Below are 19000 nucleotides of genomic sequence, written 5' to 3'. Positions count from 1 at the left end.
TATTTTCCGCTATCTATGGTCCTTTAATATATTTGATATTGCGAAATGCATTCATTTTCAATGGTCATATATGCAGCTGAAACAGTTCGCCTAGTGCATCCCAATATATATATATATATATATATATATATATATATATATATATTTTTTTTTTAAATAGAACATTAGTCATTCTGGCTTTTAGAAAAATGTTTTGGGGAGGTGGGGTAGCGCATGATAGGCCCCTGTGGCACGGCCTAAGCTTTTGGCCTTTGTTTTTTTAATTACATTACTTTTACTTCTGTACTTTAAGTCATTTTCAAACCAGTACTTTTACACTTTTACTTGAGCAAAAAGCTAGACATCCATAGACATCTTTTTAAACTCTAGTATCTACACTTCTACTTCTACTTTTAGTAATAAATGTAAATACTTTTGACACCTTTGCTTGAGACACATTCAGACTACTAGCCCGAATTGCCTGGACCACCATGGAATTTGGTCAGACACTTATTTCACATTATATATTTTACTTTATTTGAAATCTGTTTTCACTGACAGATTTTTTTTTGTAAATTATTAAATGGCCAATTTAGTTGACCATGACTCCATCCATAACAGCAATCAAAATGAAACATATCCAAGGGGGTTAAATGCCCCTCTGCAGCAGTGTTTTCACTTCTGAAAGTTATTACAAAAAAGTATAATGCCATAAGTAATTACATGAAATGGGGTTAAACATGCTACCTCCTGCGTGATGCACATTTTACCATTAGCAATAGATCAACACACACATGAATATATTATATATATAACTCGGAATACACGTGACCAACTGGTTACTGTGGCTGGTCAATTAAACGGCTACATTTCATTTGTGACCCCAGGTTCTCATCACTACCATTGTAAAGAAATCTGAATCATTTAATATCTCTACAATTTAACCACTGGATTATACAGAATTATTAACAAACCTGCAGATTTCGTCTTTAGTTACATTGTTAAATAGCCACAGTGAAGCTTTGTGGATGTGCACTAGTGCTGCTCTACTGTCATTAAAGGACGCGAAAAAGTCACTTAAATCCAGTAAATGTATAAAGTACAGTTCCTGCTTGTGTTAGTCATGTAAACCCTGAGTGGAGTAGAGGTCAGGGCTCACTCTGTGCTTCAGTAATGTGAGAAACAATGAGGATTCCTCTATACTGACGGGGTGTGGAGAAACACACACACACACACACACACACACACACAGAGGCAGGGCAGCTCCAGAACCGCGCATGCGCGTGTGCGCTTCAGCCACCAACTACCGGGCCAACATGGAGAGAAAAGGTAATCTCTTCCAAGAGTATCCGTATATATGGTCGCCTTTTCGCTGCTGTGTGACTCGTGTGCGTAGCAGGTCCGTGTCCTGCGGTCAATTTCGAGTTAATGGCGGTGGTGGTTTGTTCCTGCTTTGTCGTATTTCCAGCGCGAACACCGCGACCCATGCGACAGAGAGCTGCCCAGCGTTCCTCAGCGGGCAGGTTAGCTTAGCAGGTTAGCAGCGCTAAGCGCTTAGCCTGTCATTATGAACCACCGCGGGTTTGGCGGGGGTGTCGCTGCCCGACCGTTTTTAATAGTCCTTAAATGAAGCTAGCTATAGTAAATTATAGTATACAACTAGATAGCTAGCTGAGAAAACTTGACGGCACTGTGTGCGTGTGCCAGCTAGTTGTTCAGGCGAGTCGAGATGTCTGGCTAGCGCTAGTTAATTTACCTCAGCCTGTCCGTTCCCTAAATGGAAACTTCAGGAATCTCGTCGTTTAGCCACCGAGTTAACGTTGGCTAGCTAGGATATCTTTGTCTGTTCTTTCGGCCGAGGCACATATTATTTAAAAATCTTAGCTAGCGAACTAAATGTACTTGTCTGTATTGCTTGATTTGAGAGGTCCGTTTTACACCCCCACCCCCTTTTAGAAGAGGTAGCACTTGCTATCTTGCCAGTGGAAATGTTGCTCAGTGCATCGTGGAACAAACAAGCAGACTGTAGGCAGGTTATAATGCGCTGTCCTAAATATAAGCTGTAATGTCCGGCTTTAGTCTGCAGAAATGTGTCTGGAGGGTGTTTTTCTGCAACGAAGCTGTGCTTCCTGCTTCTTCCTGAAGTGACGTTGATTTTCTGTGTCTGTGTTTTCTTTAATCTGACACATCTGAGCGGTGGACTGAGGATTTCCTGTAATAAAAGCAAACGTTTTCAACTAAACGGTTGTCATTTTCTTCCATAACAGTTCTCGCACTCCAGGCGAGGAAGAAAAGGGGGAAAGCCAAGAAGGCAGTCAAGAAGTGAGTTTTTGATTCTCTGTTTTTCCAGGATCTGAATAGAGAAAGAAGATGGGTGTCTTTTATTTTTGCATTATTCTTGTTTATATGCTGTACGATCACCTCAGGACAGCGTAACATAGAGAGCTGTGGAGTTGTCTAAGGGGTGAAATGGTCTTGTTTAGGAACCTAAATGGACTAAGCCTTGTGACCCTTTCCTGGCAAATGCATGCTATGCCAGTCCTGTGCAGGCCTATGTAAATACCCATGCAGATCTATGGATAATTACTTATATTCCACTGCTACTGTGTTTGCAAAACACACACTCCCCAAGGACAAATAAAGCTGTCTTGGCCGTGGAGCTGTATTAAAACACACTGGCTTAAGGAATTTGATAAAGGGCAACATGTGGTCCTGTGAGTTGTTGTTTTTGGCTTGTACAGAGAATTATTTATTTTATTTTTTTACAGTTTTTCCCGGCTACTGTGACATTGAGAGGAACTAGCATCACAGTAACACATTTGTTCACTTATAATTGAGGATATTTCAACATTTCTTTGAAGTCTGGCACTACAGCTCATTCCATCAATTGAAGAACGAGTGTATTTCACTGTGTTGTAAAACTGTCTTCAGGCAGCTCCACTTGCGTGACTTATTAGACCAGGGGTGGGAAAACTCTGCTCCTGAAGGTCTGTATTCTTATAAGACCCTGGCACGGTTTTCTTCTCTTCCTGCTTAAGAAACTTACCTGTGAATTGACAGTTTCGGCAGGTGTGTTGGAGCGGTAAAATCAGCCAACTGTGCTCTGGCCCTTGGTTAACCCCCCCCCCTCCTCCTTTTTTTTTTTTTTTTTTTGGACCCCCTGGAGAGGTATTAGCTAGAGAACCAGCCTCAGCTCTCCAGTTATACGGTCTTTGTCTGAGAATGCCTTCCAGTTGGTCACAGCTTGCATGTCACCAGGTCTGACTTCTTTCTACAAAAGCATGGCCAGTTTGGAACTGACATAATATATGCTTGTGCTTTTCCACCACTGAGCAAAACTTTAGGAGGCAGAAAGTGCCTTAATGCATCGCCAAACCTTATGTACTAATCTTGGGGAGACAAAACTGTCAAATCATGAACTCTTTTTGCAGGAATAAGAGACAAGCTCAATATTAGGGTTAGTGTACTGTGTATGGTGTGGTGTATTGTTTAAATGTGGAAAGGGATTTTGACAAAAGACTGACTCTGATGTCTCACTTTATCAAGTCATCAGTACACGCCCTTTACCAACGCTAACTCTTTCCATCTGTACCTGTCTAGTTGGAGGAGCTCTGGCACTCTGTATAGTCTACTACTGATAAAGGAAGCCCATCTTTTACAAGATGCTCCTGTTCAGGTTACCGGCTGTCAGCTTCCATCTCTGTGGGTTGGGGTAAAATATCTCCCCTGTTGCCTGCACCAAGCAAAAGAACCCGTGGTTTTACAACTGACAAGTTTATCTGGTCTGGAAAGCACGTCTGGGAAGTTTTCATGTCAATATTAGTTCTAACCTGTGCTTGCTCTCTCTGTCTAGAACTTGCTGAAATAGTGGATTCAGACGGAAGGCATTTAAAAGCATGCTGGCCAACCATATGTTGAAAGTTAAGGTGATCAGACTATAGGGCAGCCTACTGACCCAGGCTCAGTTTTATAGTGTTTTAATCTGTAATAGTAGAGAGAATATGAATACAAATATAAGCAGAACATGGCTAAATATGACTGACATCTATAATGTGTTCTTAGTCAGGATTACTGGTTAATTGATCACACCAGAATATAGAATAGGTCATATGTCCACATAATGGGATGAAGTGATGATGCTACTGCATAGTTTGAGACATCCAGAGTCATTCAGAGAGATGTCTTAAGGTTGACTGAAAGGACAACAGTTTCCTACAGCGTCTCAGCCCCGTGAGTGGAAACAGACTTATGCTATAAATTCTGGCATATGGAGCTGAGCGGACAAAGTAATTGCATGGCAAAGGGGTGTATTAAAAAGTCCAGTCTTGTAGGCAGAATGGGAGCAGTAGGTGTGTTTGCTGCGTACATAAGCTTTGCTGCTGTCACTGGCAAGGGGCTCTGTAACACGGACATGCTTGGAGAGTGATTAAACTGTGGCTGTTGCTGGCCAAGTATTCAGAAGCACCACGTTTCTTTTTAGTATGCATGTCTGATGTGAAGTTAACACTCTGACTGTACACTCCCATCTACCAGGAGATCAGGGTGGTGATGCCGGCCTCTGCCTGTGGTAGGTGGGGCTAGGTTTCCCTCTTCTGGAATTTGGGAGGGTCTTTTGGTATGCTTGGCATGAGACCTTTCGACTAATAAGGCTGAGGGGGACAGGTGCTGAGCTATAGGCTCTACCAGGGGTGGCACAGCCAGGTAACCAAGCTGTAGGTTAGTACTAAATAGTAGTCCATGTCTGGACAGCTTGGAAAGGTGAAGAGGTATATCCCATGAGCGTCTCATCGCTGTGTACATAGGACAAAGGGTTGACTATAGCCGTGCGTCCATATTTGTATGGGTCCTTATGGGAGGTGGCTCTGGGAGTACATTCAGTGTTCTTCATTTTTTCCGTCCTCCCGTCCTACTCTCACACTGATGCTTATGGAACGTCCTCCAGGTTGGAGGGTATGCAAATAGGAAAGTGGTAGTCCCACAAACAGGTTTGGGGAGAGCTGTGCTGTGTTTGGGTGATTTAGGTGGTTGATAGCAAGTTAAATTTGAGGAGGGTTTCTCAGATCACTAATACTAATATCTAATAGGGAGTACTTCAGTCAGTATTGTTGTATTAAAGATTTAATTAATTAATTATTTTACATGTTAACTTGTAAAAAGACCTCATTACAATGTTGCACATTTTATATGGCATTACATTACTGCTGTGTGTTATGGATCTAAGCCTTTGTCTTTCTACTACACAGTGATCATAATATAAGGCAGGTTGTTTCTCTTTTCAGGGCCAATCATTGTTTAAGGTAAAAGGCAGTTGTGAATCAAAAGTATTTAATGAGAGATGCTGATGAGTAACTTATATTAGATAATAAGTCTATAACTATAAGTTATAGACTTATTTAGTGCAGTCTTTTTCAATTTTGCCCACTTGTTTAATGTGCTGTCTTGTCTTGATTTGTGTAGCTCATTTAAAACCAATCTTAGTGTGGGTTATGGTTTGTACTAAGCATAGAAGGTAGTCCACCCTGGGGCAAAACATAGTTTGATAACCGTGTGTGTGTGTGTTTTAACTATATTAAGTAACGGTTGTGTAAGTGCTCTTGATTTTACTCTTGATATGTCTGTGTTAACGTCCAAAAACAGACTTCAGTAGAACTGGCTTGACGAGTAAAACACTGAAAGTACATGAACGGAGGACTTGTTTAGACTAAATCACTTTGCATTATCTGAACATCATTTTACATGACTGTTTAATAAAGATGCTGAAGCACAGATTCTAACTCACTGGTGTTGCAGGGTTTAATCAGACTTTTTAGAGAACTTAAATGTTTTACTTGAGAATATTTACAAATATGTCAACTTTTTAATTTAATGTTTCTCTTATTTAAAGTTTAAATCTGTTGGTGCTGGGTAAGCTTATTTCTTAGGTCTTAGGTACACGCTTTATGGTTAGTGATGGATATGTCTTGTTCAAAATTTCATTTATATAAAATATAGGGATGCGCTGATGTGGCAATAGAACGGCAAATGCTGAGTGTTTTTGTGTACATATCTGTTGATGCATTTGATTTTTATGATTTTTTAATTTTTTTTTGGCTATACACTGAAGACATTTCAGTGTAAGGTTTAAATATGAGATGATGGATGAGAATTTATTCAGCTTTTTATTTCCTGATATAGACATTTAGGTGTATTAAGCCAGCTGTAAACCTACTGTTTACAGCCATATGTGTGTGTATTTAGATGCTTTGGTGAAAGCCATGCTGTCTGCTGCTGGGCAAATGGGAGCAATTTAAACCGGCAAAAGCAGCATGTAAACTGAATATTTTGTTCATGTACCTCCAGTCATGAGATTCAGTGTGTCAAAAATAGCTGCAGGAAGTCTGTAGCTTTAGTGTTGGATGGGTAGCAAGGCGCAGATTTTCTCCTTTATCTTCTTAATTTATATGTTATCTTTGGTCTTTGGTCTTTCAGTTAAAAGATGTTAATCTTGGTTTCATTGGTGCATGAAACCTTTTTTCGCATGAGTGGTTTGGAATATGTTTATTCATTACACATTTTAAGACTTTTTGTTTGTTTGTTTGTTTTACAGTTTGGCTTATAGCTCATTAAAATAGTCCGGAGATGTCTTTGCATGGTGGCTTTTAATGCATGGACACCAGCCTCAGTCCAAGTTCTTGAATCTGCCTTTTTGACAATCCTCGTAAGGCTGTGGTCATCCCTGTTGTTCAGCTTTTTTCTACCACATTTTGTTATTAATGTGCTTTGATACAGCACTCTGCAATCAGTCAGACAGCAATGACCTTCTGTGGTTTAACCTCCTTGTGGAGCGAGTCATTGATCGTCTTCTGGACAACTGTCAAGTCAGCAGTCTTCCCCATGATTGTGGTAGCAGGTGCTGATCCAGACCAAGAGATAGATTAACAGTATTTATATTTATATTTTATTAGTAATTTACTTAAACTTGAAATGAAATGAATGTAAACTTTTATATTCATTTATATAACATAAATAAACTTTTTCACGATATTCTAATTTTGAGATGCACTAGTATTTCTGGTTTCAAAGCCTTTCTGAATGCATGTCCTATGGAGCTTGTTGGTGAAGTCACTCTTAAACCAAGAGTAAACATTCAGAGGTATTAATTGTTTTGACAGTCAATATACCAGGGCACACCTTGGCAACATTTAAAATCCTATCATATGTTCCAGTGTTTTAGCTTGCTCAAAAATAGGTGGGTTCAAACAAAAGGTGCCTTGTTCTAAGATGATCGTCTCATCCAGATGTATATTTCAGTAAATATTATTTTATAAAATTATTATTATTAATAATAATATTATTATTATTTATTTATTTATTTATTTTGTCTCAGGCCCAAATGCCCAGGGTATAGTGGAAATCAAGGTCATTGCCATTCCAAAACTTTGCAAAAAAGAGGTTGAACTTTTTTATAATGAACTTTTTATAAACTTTTTTCATAATACCCTTTGTACACAAGTATATGCAAGAGTTAAGTCTATGTCTTGCAGTCTGTAATAAGATGTAAGCCATCCAATAGTGACTGCACGTCTGGGTTTTTGTATGCTACTCGCTTAAGACTTTGTAGCAAGGGAAGAGTTCAGTAGAAAAGGAGAGGTTGCGTTACTCAGAGTTTATTGCCCATGAAACCATAGGTGTGCTTCCAGAATCTCAACTATGTAGTTTGAACAAGGTTGTCAGAGACAGCAGTGGTGCTGCATTAGTATGAGCCTAAAACTCTTGTTCCTGCAGGCCTACTCAGCAGCCAAGAAGAGCACCTCAGCAGCAGCAGCAGCAGCAGCAGCAGCAGCCGCCGCCGCCTGCTGAGCCTCAGCAGCAGGAGCCTGATGAAGAAATTCTGGGCTCAGATGATGAGGAGCAGGAAGACCCCAACGATTACTGCAAAGGTGAGCAGGAACATTCTTTTATCACCAGTGCAGTGTGTCTGGGCATGCATCTCATTCTCTTAAATGCAGTTAATGCAGTGTTTTCCCATGTACTGTGCATTTGATGGATATTATTGTAGGACTACTTTTCCAATCCTGGTCCTAGGGTGTCTCCATCTTGTCTGTTTCATGGTCTAAAAAGTCCACTTAAGCTGACAGAGGGTCTCTTAATTAGCTTATATGTTGGAGCAGTGAAAACAACCTAAATAGACAGTGCAGGGGTACATGAGGAAAATGACTATTGTTCAGTGTTCTGTACTGTTATGAATCTTCTTTCCTTGTGTCCATCTAGGTGGCTACCACCATGTTAAGATTGGAGACCTTTATAATGGAAAGTACCACGTGATCCGTAAGCTGGGCTGGGGCCATTTCTCAACAGTGTGGCTTGCCTTGGACATACAGTAAGTTCTGCTCTCATGTACAACATCATTTATGAAAGCAGTGTTAAGATTATTAAATGCACTGTTTTTGTCTTACTCCATTTCTAGAGGGAAACGGTTTGTGGCAATGAAAGTGGTAAAGAGTGCAGAGCACTACACTGAGACGGCACTAGATGAGATAAAACTGCTGAGATCTGTGAGTACCGTTTTGATTTGCTCTTTCACAACATTGTTTTGCTGTGGCGTGGCAAGTAGGACATTTTAAATCTGGAAGATGTTCTTTACATTTTGTCAATTCCATGATGAATAGAAATGATCCTAAATAACTTTTGTACAAAATCTTTTTACATTGATTTTCATTAAAAGTAGAGAAGGAGGTTCTTAAACTTCTTTCTCTGTAAAGTTGTGTTTTGGAGAAACAAGGTTTTTGCATGACAATGATTTGCTGGTTTAATTTATTTTAATATATCTTGTGGTGTTCCTGCATGTTTCTAAATGCTTTATATGTTAAAGACTATACTGCCTACTAGACTACTAAGACTAGACTACTTCCCTAACCTCCTCTTCATAAATGTGTGACATTGTTAAACGTTTTTTGTTTTTGTTCCTCCTCTCTCCTCTCATGTGTGTTCAGGTCAGAAACACAGACCCTGATGATCCAAACAGAGAGATGGTAGTTCAGCTGTTGGATGACTTTAAAATCTCAGGGGTGAACGGAACTCGTATCCTCTACCATAAAGTATATGGCGTAAAGCATAAAATGTGTTAGAATGTTGACACTGACGCATGCTTGAGGCCAGCTTTGTAAATCAACTGTTTGATTGCTTTCTTTAGATATTCTTCTTCCTTATGACTGAGAACAACCATGGTGTGTTGGCAGATCAGCATGTTTTCTCTTTGAAAATCTGTGTTGCTAGAACTTGAAGCAAAATAGGTTATGATACTGATACTGTGCATCATAAGCAAGGTTGATGTATGTTCCGATAAGATAGAAACGTTGTTAACTGGTGGTGATTTGTGGCTCCCTGTAGTGGTGTTTGACAGGTTGGTTCTTAACATGACCTCTCAGATGTGTGCATGGTATTTGAAGTGCTGGGGCACCATTTACTTAAGTGGATTATCAAGTCTAACTATCAAGGCTTACCCCTGCCGTGCGTCAAGAGCATCATTCGACAGGTAACGTCACCAAGTCTTACAAAATGTTGCTCTGTGCATAATAAATACTAGCACTTTTAAGAACCTCATGAATCTGACAGTCTTTTTGTTAGGGAGGGCTTTTCTCAAGAACTAATTTAAGAAAATGTAAGAAAAGTAAGATATTGGTAAATGAGGCCCGATGGTCTCTTATAGTGTATAGCTTGACATGGCAGTGTTGAAACAGTAAGGATTTAGGGAAGGTAGTGTTTTGCTGTACAGATCGAATTGTTGGCTTACTGTTATTAATAAATTAGATTGTCTACATTTATGCTTTTATTCAGTGAGCTGACAGTCTAGATGATGCTGAATTGTTGGACTTTTACTGTTGCAGGTTCTGCAGGGCCTTGACTACTTGCACACAAAGTGTAAGATCATCCACACGGACATAAAGCCAGAGAACATCTTAATGAGTGTCGATGAGTCATATGTGAGGAGACTAGCAGCCGAAGCTACAGAATGGCAGAAAGCAGGAGCACCCCCTCCTTCTGGATCTGCAGGTCTCGCTTTCACAACATATTACACTTAAGTGTGTAAATATCTATTCCTTGATCTTGATAAAGCATCTACGGTCATGCCATATCATGTAGACATGATAGAACTTGCTCTGTTTGTTTTTCCCTTCATTTGTGTTTTCCATAGTAGTGTTTTTCTTATTTTCACTATACACTTTGATGTTCACACAGTGCCCTATGCACTCCAGCACAGCCAGTCTGTTCACTTTCTTTGGCCCTGCAGCATTGCTACTGAGTGACGTTGGAATCTGTGAATCTTTGTTGTGTAATCCTCAGCCTATTTTTGTGCTGACTTCATCTTTTTCCTCTGTTTCAGTGAGCACAGCTCCAGTACCCAAACAAGTAAGTTTGCTTGTGGTTTTAGAAGCAGTTGCAACTGCCCAAACCAACTCTGCAGTCTTGCAGACGAAGCTGAGCATATATTTTTAAGTTCTTAAATCAGAAATGAACACATTTTACTATTTTAGAGCTCAGCTTAGTTTAGTCCGAACTCTTTTACAACCCACTTCCTCATATTCTGAATTATTAAAGTGAAAATACACAATTTTTTCTTTCCAGGCACCCAAAATGTCAAAGAACAAAAAAAAGAAGCTGAAAAAGAAGCAGAAGCGGCAGGCCGAGCTGTTAGAAAAATGCATACTGGACTTGGAAGAGATGGAAAAGGGGCCTGGGGGAGCAGAGGAGGAGACTGATGACCCACAGTCCCCCAGATCACCTTTGTGTGCACCTCTCAGGCAGGCCTCTATTCAGGACATTGCTGAAGAGGAAGTAGTAGGTTAGTTCATGTAGCTAAAATGTTGATGTCAAAGTGGGATTCTATTCACTTTTTACGTTTAACTTTAGACTCCAACTGTTGAAATCTGCTCAGTGGAGCCCAGAGTTTTATAATGTTGAACCCTATAGGCTTAACGGGTGTTTCCCTTTCCTCTTGACTCAGACAACCCCAGAGAGCGGCTGACCTCAGACACTTCAGCAGAACTCAACTGCAACGGTCACTTGCCCGACAGCCAAGACCTGCCTGAGAAAAATGGTGATGAAGATGAACAACAGTTGCAGCTGAAGCAAGAAGACCACCAAAATGCTAACACTGGACCTTTAGAGGAAAACCCTTATAAGTACTGTAATGGAGCCAGCTCACCTGAGCCAGGGCAGGAGAACCACAGCAACGGAGATGTGAAGGAGGAGGAAGAGTTGGGGCCCGAGGATCAAGAGAAGTTGCCTGAAGAAGAATGCCAGGCCATAACACAGGAGAGCTTGACGAATGGTCAGCCAAATGCAGACTTCAGACTGCTGTTATTGCTTAAATTTTTTCAAACTACTTTTTAAAATTTGCCTTGAAATGTGCCATTTGTTGTTTTCTAAAACCTAGTCTGTCAGTAGAATATATGTAGTGTTTCCTTTACAGACAGTTACGAGCTAACTTTTCGTCTGCCTCTCTCTAACCCCTTTCTAACAGCTAAGTTGGCTGCAGGAAACCTTTTGGTCAATCCCTTGGAGCCGCTAAATTCAGACAAGATCAAGGTCAAGATTGCTGACTTGGGCAATGCCTGCTGGGTGGTGAGAGGCTTTACCTTTCCATTCACCCTTTAATGGATCACTTGCAGTGAGCGCTATTTACTTGTAACGTCAGAAGTGGCCGGTGCCATCCAATGGCATTTCTCAGTGATGTGTAGGATAAATACATACACATACATATATATGCTAAAAAAAACTAAACCAACCTAACAAATAAAAATATCTACTGTGTTCTTTTGATACTTATGCTTATGATACGCTATATGGCTACACCACCTTAAATTCAATCCAATCTATTTCTTCCAAAATCAGGGGACTAAAAACAAGTTTGTCCACACTTTGCTGCAGTCTACATCTCTGAAAGAGCTTTATACAAGGTTTTAAAATGTTGTAGTGAGAATTTGATTGCATTCAGTTACAAGAGTATCAGTCAGGTGCTATTACTCTATTGATTTGAGTTCTGGATCCCAAACGCCATTCATACTTATCCCAGATGTCGGCCATGCGTGCACTGCAGAAAGTTGTAAGGAAAACAGTCTTGTTTTAGTGCAACATTGAGGAGCAGAAGCAGTGCTAATCATGTCTGGTAATGTAACATTCTCTGAGTCTGAACACCTTGGTGTTTTAGTAGGGGTTTATTTATTAGCTTTTTTCCTCTGTATTGTTGTTGACTACACCTCTGCCATATGGTTGAGTTGAACAAGGACCCATGAATGAAATCCACTGTCTCCCTACAGCACAAACATTTCACTGAGGACATTCAGACAAGACAGTATCGCTCCCTAGAGGTGCTGATTGGTGCAGGTTACAACACACCAGCTGATATATGGAGCACAGCTTGTATGGTGAGACATACCATGAGAAATAGCCTCCTTATTTCTGTTTTATTTATGATTTACTACCATGAATTGCCTTGTTTTTGTTTTGTTTTTTCCTTTCCCCAAAGGCTTTTTGGTCCTACATGCAACTTGATATTTATGTGCGCATGCTTTCTGTCAGTAAATGTACTTCGTCTTCTTGGAATGTTCATTATGTTTAGTTGACTGCTTAAAGGGCTAGATGTTGAGACGAAGAGAGAATTTCCTGAGATTTCTGAGTCTCACTCGCTTTCTTTCTCTCTCTCCCTCTCCCTCCCCATCCCTTCATCTCTTCCTGTCTGTCTTGTTTTCCCAATGCAGGCATTTGAGCTTGCCACTGGGGATTACTTGTTTGAACCCCACTCTGGTGAAGATTACTCCAGAGACGAAGGTAAAGCTGCTCTTTCCTCTCTCTACTTTCTGTTTGCTTTTCACTTCCTTTTTTAACTGTAAAAAAAAACAAAAAAAAAAACATTCAACCCTCTGTACTGAATACAACAAGAGTGGCGTCGTTGTATCAAGCTGACTCGTAATAAACTGCAGTTTGTTATGCAGAGGAATGCCCATAGACTCATTCACTGTATAGCTAGCACGCAATAGCTAATCAGATTCTCAGTTCAATGGTAATGTTTTTAATGATTGTACTGATGAATGAAGACTAAGAATGCAAGTACCAAGTATTTGGTTCTCTATGAAGTGTATCATTACAAGAATGTGAAAATGTTAGTGTCTGTATTCCTGGGTGTGTTTCCCTTCTAACAGAGCTGCATTATTCAGAATGGATTTGAATGGGTTCTTCTCTCTTTCACCACTCACCCACCCCTTTCATCTCACCTTTTTGCCCCTGTCTCCTACTTTTGTTGGTCCCTATGGCACACATGGTTGTATATAGAACACTTTGCTATAAAAATACTCCCCTTAATTAGTTTGTTCTAACTTTTCAGATGTTGTTTGTGGATAACTTTTAGCCTTGTTGTGCTACCTTAACATATTTTTCGTGCATAAAGGATGGTTTCTTCTCATTGTTATTATTAGCATTTAAGTCGACCTTTGTATATGAACTCCTTTTCACACTTAACCACCTGCATTTTAATTTGCTAGCACATCTGACATCTGATTATCCTATTATGTTCCTTATGTCCCCTATTAGTCATTGACATTTGACAAAGATATTCTTAGAATGCATAAAACTTGCATTCAGTAAGGCTAACAGAATTAGAGGAAGTGCAAACTGCTCTGGAAGGGCAGAGGCCAGATTGAGAAGGCTTGTTTAAAAACCCAATTATTTTCCTTAATTAACATTTCTCAGTCATGTGTAATGAAGCCAGCAAGTTCTACAATTAGGGAATTAGGTTGGAATATATCAGTATGAAACTACCACGTTCAAGAACATAGTCCTTTCCATGTTTTGTGTCTGCATTTCCCGTTGTGTCTCTAACTGCTTGTCTCATCTCATCTGTGCTGTAGTGTTTATTTAAACTAGGACAACGCCCAGTGTCTCTCTTCACTGCTGTGTACTTTTGTCCACATGTTGTGAATATCCTTGGGGTAGATTGTAAACTTGGGATGTTCCTGAAAGTGGACAGATTTGGTTTTATTGTTTTTTTTGTTTTTTTGTTTTTTTTTTTCAGATATGGAGTTTAATTGCAGTTAATGTATATGTTTGGACAGTTGGCCCCCAAATACAGTGCCCTTTTTTATTTTTTTAAATTTTTTTAATTTTTTTGGGTCTTCCCCCATTGACGCCAGGCTCCCCCTAACATATATAACTATATAATGTCTGTGTTTACCCTGGTGTGAAATTGCTTAGCTGTGACCTAGACATATTCTGTTTACTTGCATGTCTCTAGGTCCTGGAAATAAAATTGGGGAATTCTCCACAGACTTTATTGATTGGTTTAATTTACAGTATCATTGCAAGACAGACTTTTTCTTTATGTAAATGATGGCTCCCAGTTAGTAGATGTCCAAGGAAGTGCCCTAGTGGACAGACTAGTACTAGACTATGTTTGTCTTCTTGGGGACAGAGTTTATTGATTAAGCCACCATTCTTCATCTGCCTGGCTTAACTAAACCTGGTAACCCTTTTAGTTTCTTTTTGAGACCATGCCCATCATTGCTTCTCATCCTGCTTCTGTCATTTTCTGCATCCATCCTCTCTCTGCTTCCCCCCTCTTCCTCCTCCTCTGGCTTTTCCTCCAGACCACCTCGCTCTGATCATTGAGCTGTTGGGTAGAATTCCCCGTCACTATGCTCTGAGTGGGAAATTCTCACAGGAATACTTCAGCCGGAAAGGTATGCGCTCCGCGCTGGCAGAACTCCACTCTGGGTCTGAGGGGAAAGTGTGCAGGAGCTCTGCAGTTTCTTCTCCGACAGCACACCCCTGTAACTACTCAAAGCTAAAAATTCTATTCTTAAAAACATTGTGTGCAGAATTCCTGAATGGATGCACTGTGATTTGCAGCTGTTCAGACATTTTCTGTCTTGAGTCAGTCAGATCTTGACTAGTTTTCAGAGGGGCAACACCTGCACTAAACGCACACCCTTTTGGCCTTTTGGTCTGGAAAGTGACTTCCTGTGAGCTGCAGAAAGAACTTGCTGGACTACTTCTTGGATTACACACTAATTCAGCTAAGAAAAGAACAGAAGATGCTGTAGCAGACTGCTTTTTTTAAGAATGGGCAAATAGCGACTCTGCTGCAAACACTGTGGTACCCTTATAGAGTCCTAGAATGTCCCCCATGGCAAGTTGTAAGAGGTTAAGAGCTGTTTGCGAAAAAGAAGAATGGAACCAGTCCGATTGCTGACTGATCTGTCTGTGCTGTCAGAGTTGAGTGGACTCCTTCTCTACTTCCCCTCTTCTCCCAGGGTGGATAAATGACTATTAACTGTGTTTGATCAATCTGTTGTTTGTTTCGTCCACCCCCCCCCTTCTCCAACCCCTTTACAACACCCCCTCTGTTGTGTTGCCGTGCAAAATGGCAGACCACATTGCTTTGATCATTGAGCTGCTGGGGATGGTCCCACACAAACTAATATTGACGGGAAAATACTCCAAGGACTTTTTCACCAAGAAAGGTAACACTGTCTTCTGAATTCCTTGTATTTCACAAGCTGTTGAAGACCAAGGACATGGAAAATGTACATTTTTTTGGAATACAATTAAACTAAATTGTAGTTAACGTTTATGGATCAAAGGTAAAAGTGAATAGTTGCCTTGTCTTTCTGAACTGTCTCCTATGCTTTAGTAGGGTAAGTATCTGAAGTGCTGTCATGCAGTTGAGTGCATACAATTTATGATTAGAATCTCAAATGTATGTGTGTGTGAGAACGAGAACAAAAGTATGGCTGTTTTCGAACACCTGTCATCATCTGCTGTGTTGCATATTACTGCAGTTCATAATTACTATTTTACATTTATGTTGGTCTGGTCATCATAAAATGGGCAAACAATGTAATGGGTAGCTGTTTGTGTTCAAATGTTTTGGACAGTGACTATGTTCATATATTAGGGCTGCAGAGTTTACATAAATTGTGGTGTTTTATTAAATTATTTTATTAGGATGTACTGCTCATCAGGAGAGCAGCCTAATGCTTACAGGTATTTTCCCTGTGTGCACTAACAAGTGTTATATATCCATGCTAAATGAGCTGTATGCACATGGACATGGGAAGGTATTAAGAGTTGGTGGTGCTGAAAAAAGTACTATGTACATTACATAGGCGGCATGCAAAAAGATGTGCATTTTTTAATGTTGTATGGATCATTTACATGAAATATAAAGTCACAATGTACACAGTGGAGCGAAATTACGTTCCTTCAGGACCATGGTGCAACATAAAAATAAAATAAAAAGCAAAGTACGGTGTGAATGTGTTACAGAGCGAAAGACAACCATATGCAAATAACTGACACATCAAACTGCTCATACACACCCTGCTCTATCTGCACTCTCCATCTGCACAGGCTGAGCTGTGACCACTCAGATTGACATGTGGCGCAGTAACTGTTTAAGTCCCACCATCTCTTCACCGCAATTAGTAAATATCCATTGGTCAAACTGCTTCTCAGTGAGAGAGATCGAGAAAGCAGGAGCAGCCCATGGCAGTTGACTGCAGCTTAAAAAAATAGGGCCAAATATTCAAATACATTTAAAACCAGTAATTCTATTGGTGTCCCACACATTTATATCCTATTGGATACACAAGGACGACTGGAATGTGTCCTGTGAAATTTATTTTATTAAATTAAATTATGTAAAGCATAAAGTGAAAGATGGTCAAGAAACTTCTTTTGCTTTTTGAATAGCAGTTGGAATGAAAGGAGATTATTTGGTCTCACAGGCAATTAAGGCTATGTGGCAAATGCCCTCCAGTCCTCATATTGTCACACTGTCATGGTCCTACAACTTTGGCAGTGTACAACAAATTTGAAGAGTCCCTGGCAACAATATCTTGACCACGATGGGAACCCACTGCTTTCCTGTTTCCAGTGCTTTCCTTGAAATTCAAAATATGATCACCCTATGTAATGGTTGAGGGGGAAAATAATAATGCATTAGCAATTTAGTTTAGTAGTAGTTAGAAGTATTGCTATTGTTGTGTTTTTTTGTTTTTTTTTTTGTTTTTTTTTGGGGGGGGGGTTTGGCCTGCATTTTAGCCTTTGCAGTTCATCCTGAAGGCCGCTGCATCCCCCACAGCATCCCCACTTCCTGCGTCACGGTCATTGCATATCACACACATTGCAACTCTCATAATTCATTGACGTATTCATAGAGTGCACTATGTTGTTTGTAGGGATCTGTCTTGCATGGTTTTCTGTTAAAACTGTGTAGCCCCAGCATATGTTCATCTGTACTGGGTTAATCCCTGCTCTCTGAGCGCATTTGTGTAAAATGAGTCCCGGTCCCTAACTGTGTCATTTCTGCAGGTGACCTGAAGCACATCACCAAGTTGAAGCCGTGGGGTTTGCTGGAGGTGCTGCAGGACAAGTACGAATGGTCGCAGGAAGAAGCTGAGAGCTTCACAGACTTTCTGCTTCCCATGCTGGAGCTTATCCCTGAGAAACGAGCCACAGCTGCCGAATGCTTGCGCCATCCCTGGCTCGCCCTCTAGTGGCTTTTGTGAGCCACTTCTCCTTCATTCTTCTCCTCTTCCATAGAAAGAAAAAAAGAGACTGCAACATAACACTTTCCAGATTTGAGTGCATATCGGAATACTACTTGTTTGTGTATTTGTGTGTGGTTTTCTATATTTGTTACACCTGAGGATACTTTTGTTTTCATGTTATTTTTTTTTTTTTCTTTTTTTTTTTCTTCTTTCTTTCAAGACTTTCTTTCTTTCTCCCCCTTTCTTGAAGCAGGGGATGTTTCTTCCTTTTTTTTTTTTTTTTTTTATTACATTTTTTTTTCCTCTCTCCACTCCATCTTGATTTGCACAATGCATTGAAGAGTTTTAGGGAACATCTTCTGTAGAGTATTTCTCCTGTGTGCTAAAGACCTGGGTCCTGTATTTTGCTGGGGGGGGGGGGTTGGTTAGTGCAAAGCCACACTTGATGGATCATTTTGTTACATATGTTGCCTAGTGTTTGGGAAGATACACAGCAGAGACAGCAAGCGCTATATAAAGGGAACTATTAGGTTTACAGTATGACCGTAGGAATTGAGTGTAGACAGTTTAGACCTGATTGTAGATTATTTCAGGAAATGCCATACCACTGTGTACTTCTGGCTCAACTCAGTCCGTTTCTCTTAATTTCTTGTGTGGTAAGTCATTTTGTTTTTGGTCAGTCTACACTTGGTGAGGATGTTGTCTTTCTCACTGTTTTGGTCAGTAGGTGATTACGTTCAAGAAACTTCCACACAGTGAGAGTAGCTGTTAAACAACTTGCAAAAAGAAAAAAAAAATGTGAAAGACTTTCTGTTGTGAGCGTGTGTGAGCATGATGTGTGTCTGTGTATATATGTGTACCAAAGAGTTTGCCTTGATCTGTATATTACAGCCATGTACAGTTTTTAAAGAAATCCTACTATTAGCTAATATTATTTAGCTGGTCAGAAATGTTTTAATAAAGCATTTGGAAGATGGGTGCAATTTTGTTTGGTTTCTTCTGTGCTTGACTTGGTTCCCCACATACATTCAATTAAACAGGTCTTCATGATGAACCTTAATGAAAAAAATATAGAGCCTAAATTTCTGCATGTACTGTCATTGTTTAAATAAAGAGAAAAAAACAGTAGGTTGTTTTTATTGTGTTTCTAAGGAAGCATTGGTTAATTAAGTCAAGAAATGCAACCAATAGCACTTAACGAAGTGGTAAACAGCCACAGTGGGACTTTTTTGTTGTTGTTTAATAAAATCTGTTTGCCTGATCATGCTACACACGTATTCTACAAATTCTTTTTGGTATAGCGGTTGCGTTTGGCCGAAGCAGACATCCAACTCCTGTGTCTGAGGGGCAATGAGTTTGTTCATGGTCTCAGTTTTTTGTAATGACCTACAATGAGTATATCAGTCACCACCTGTGTTAGAGCGTTAGTGGAGTAGTGGGACCTTGAGCAAGGCCCTCAACCCCCTCTGCTCCCCGGGAGCTGAGGGCAGGGC

At 40.1% G+C, this 19000-nt stretch overlaps 1 protein-coding gene across 3 annotated transcripts; it reads left to right on the top strand.

The window, feature by feature from the left end:
- The first annotated feature begins 1242 nt into the window (after positions 1 to 1242).
- srpk1a (SRSF protein kinase 1a) lies at positions 1243 to 18481 on the top strand. Of its 3 annotated transcripts, none has more exons than XM_072681792.1 (16): positions 1245 to 1308; positions 2247 to 2301; positions 7744 to 7898; positions 8230 to 8338; positions 8426 to 8513; positions 8952 to 9039; positions 9387 to 9418; positions 9894 to 10011; positions 10343 to 10368; positions 10585 to 10801; positions 10964 to 11290; positions 11483 to 11583; positions 12279 to 12386; positions 12720 to 12789; positions 15384 to 15476; positions 17329 to 18481. In XM_072681792.1, the coding sequence occupies exons 1-16, from the start codon at positions 1257 to 1259 to the stop codon at positions 17511 to 17513; spliced, it is 1824 nt and encodes a 607-aa protein (XP_072537893.1). In that variant the 5' UTR covers positions 1245 to 1256; the 3' UTR covers positions 17514 to 18481. The 3 variants fall into 3 exon arrangements, with proteins under 3 accessions (XP_072537894.1, XP_072537893.1, XP_072537892.1); XM_072681791.1 differs by having other exon boundaries at positions 9387 to 9493; positions 9846 to 10011; XM_072681793.1 differs by lacking the exons at positions 15384 to 15476; positions 17329 to 18481 and adding an exon at positions 13291 to 14582 and having other exon boundaries at positions 1243 to 1308; positions 9387 to 9493; positions 9846 to 10011.
- Positions 18482 to 19000: the final 519 nt, after the last annotated feature.

Source organism: Salminus brasiliensis, chromosome 6, assembly GCF_030463535.1.
Source record: "Salminus brasiliensis chromosome 6, fSalBra1.hap2, whole genome shotgun sequence".
Taxonomy (NCBI): Eukaryota; Metazoa; Chordata; class Actinopteri; order Characiformes; family Bryconidae; genus Salminus; species Salminus brasiliensis.
This window is presented reverse-complemented; position numbering and strand designations above follow the sequence as displayed.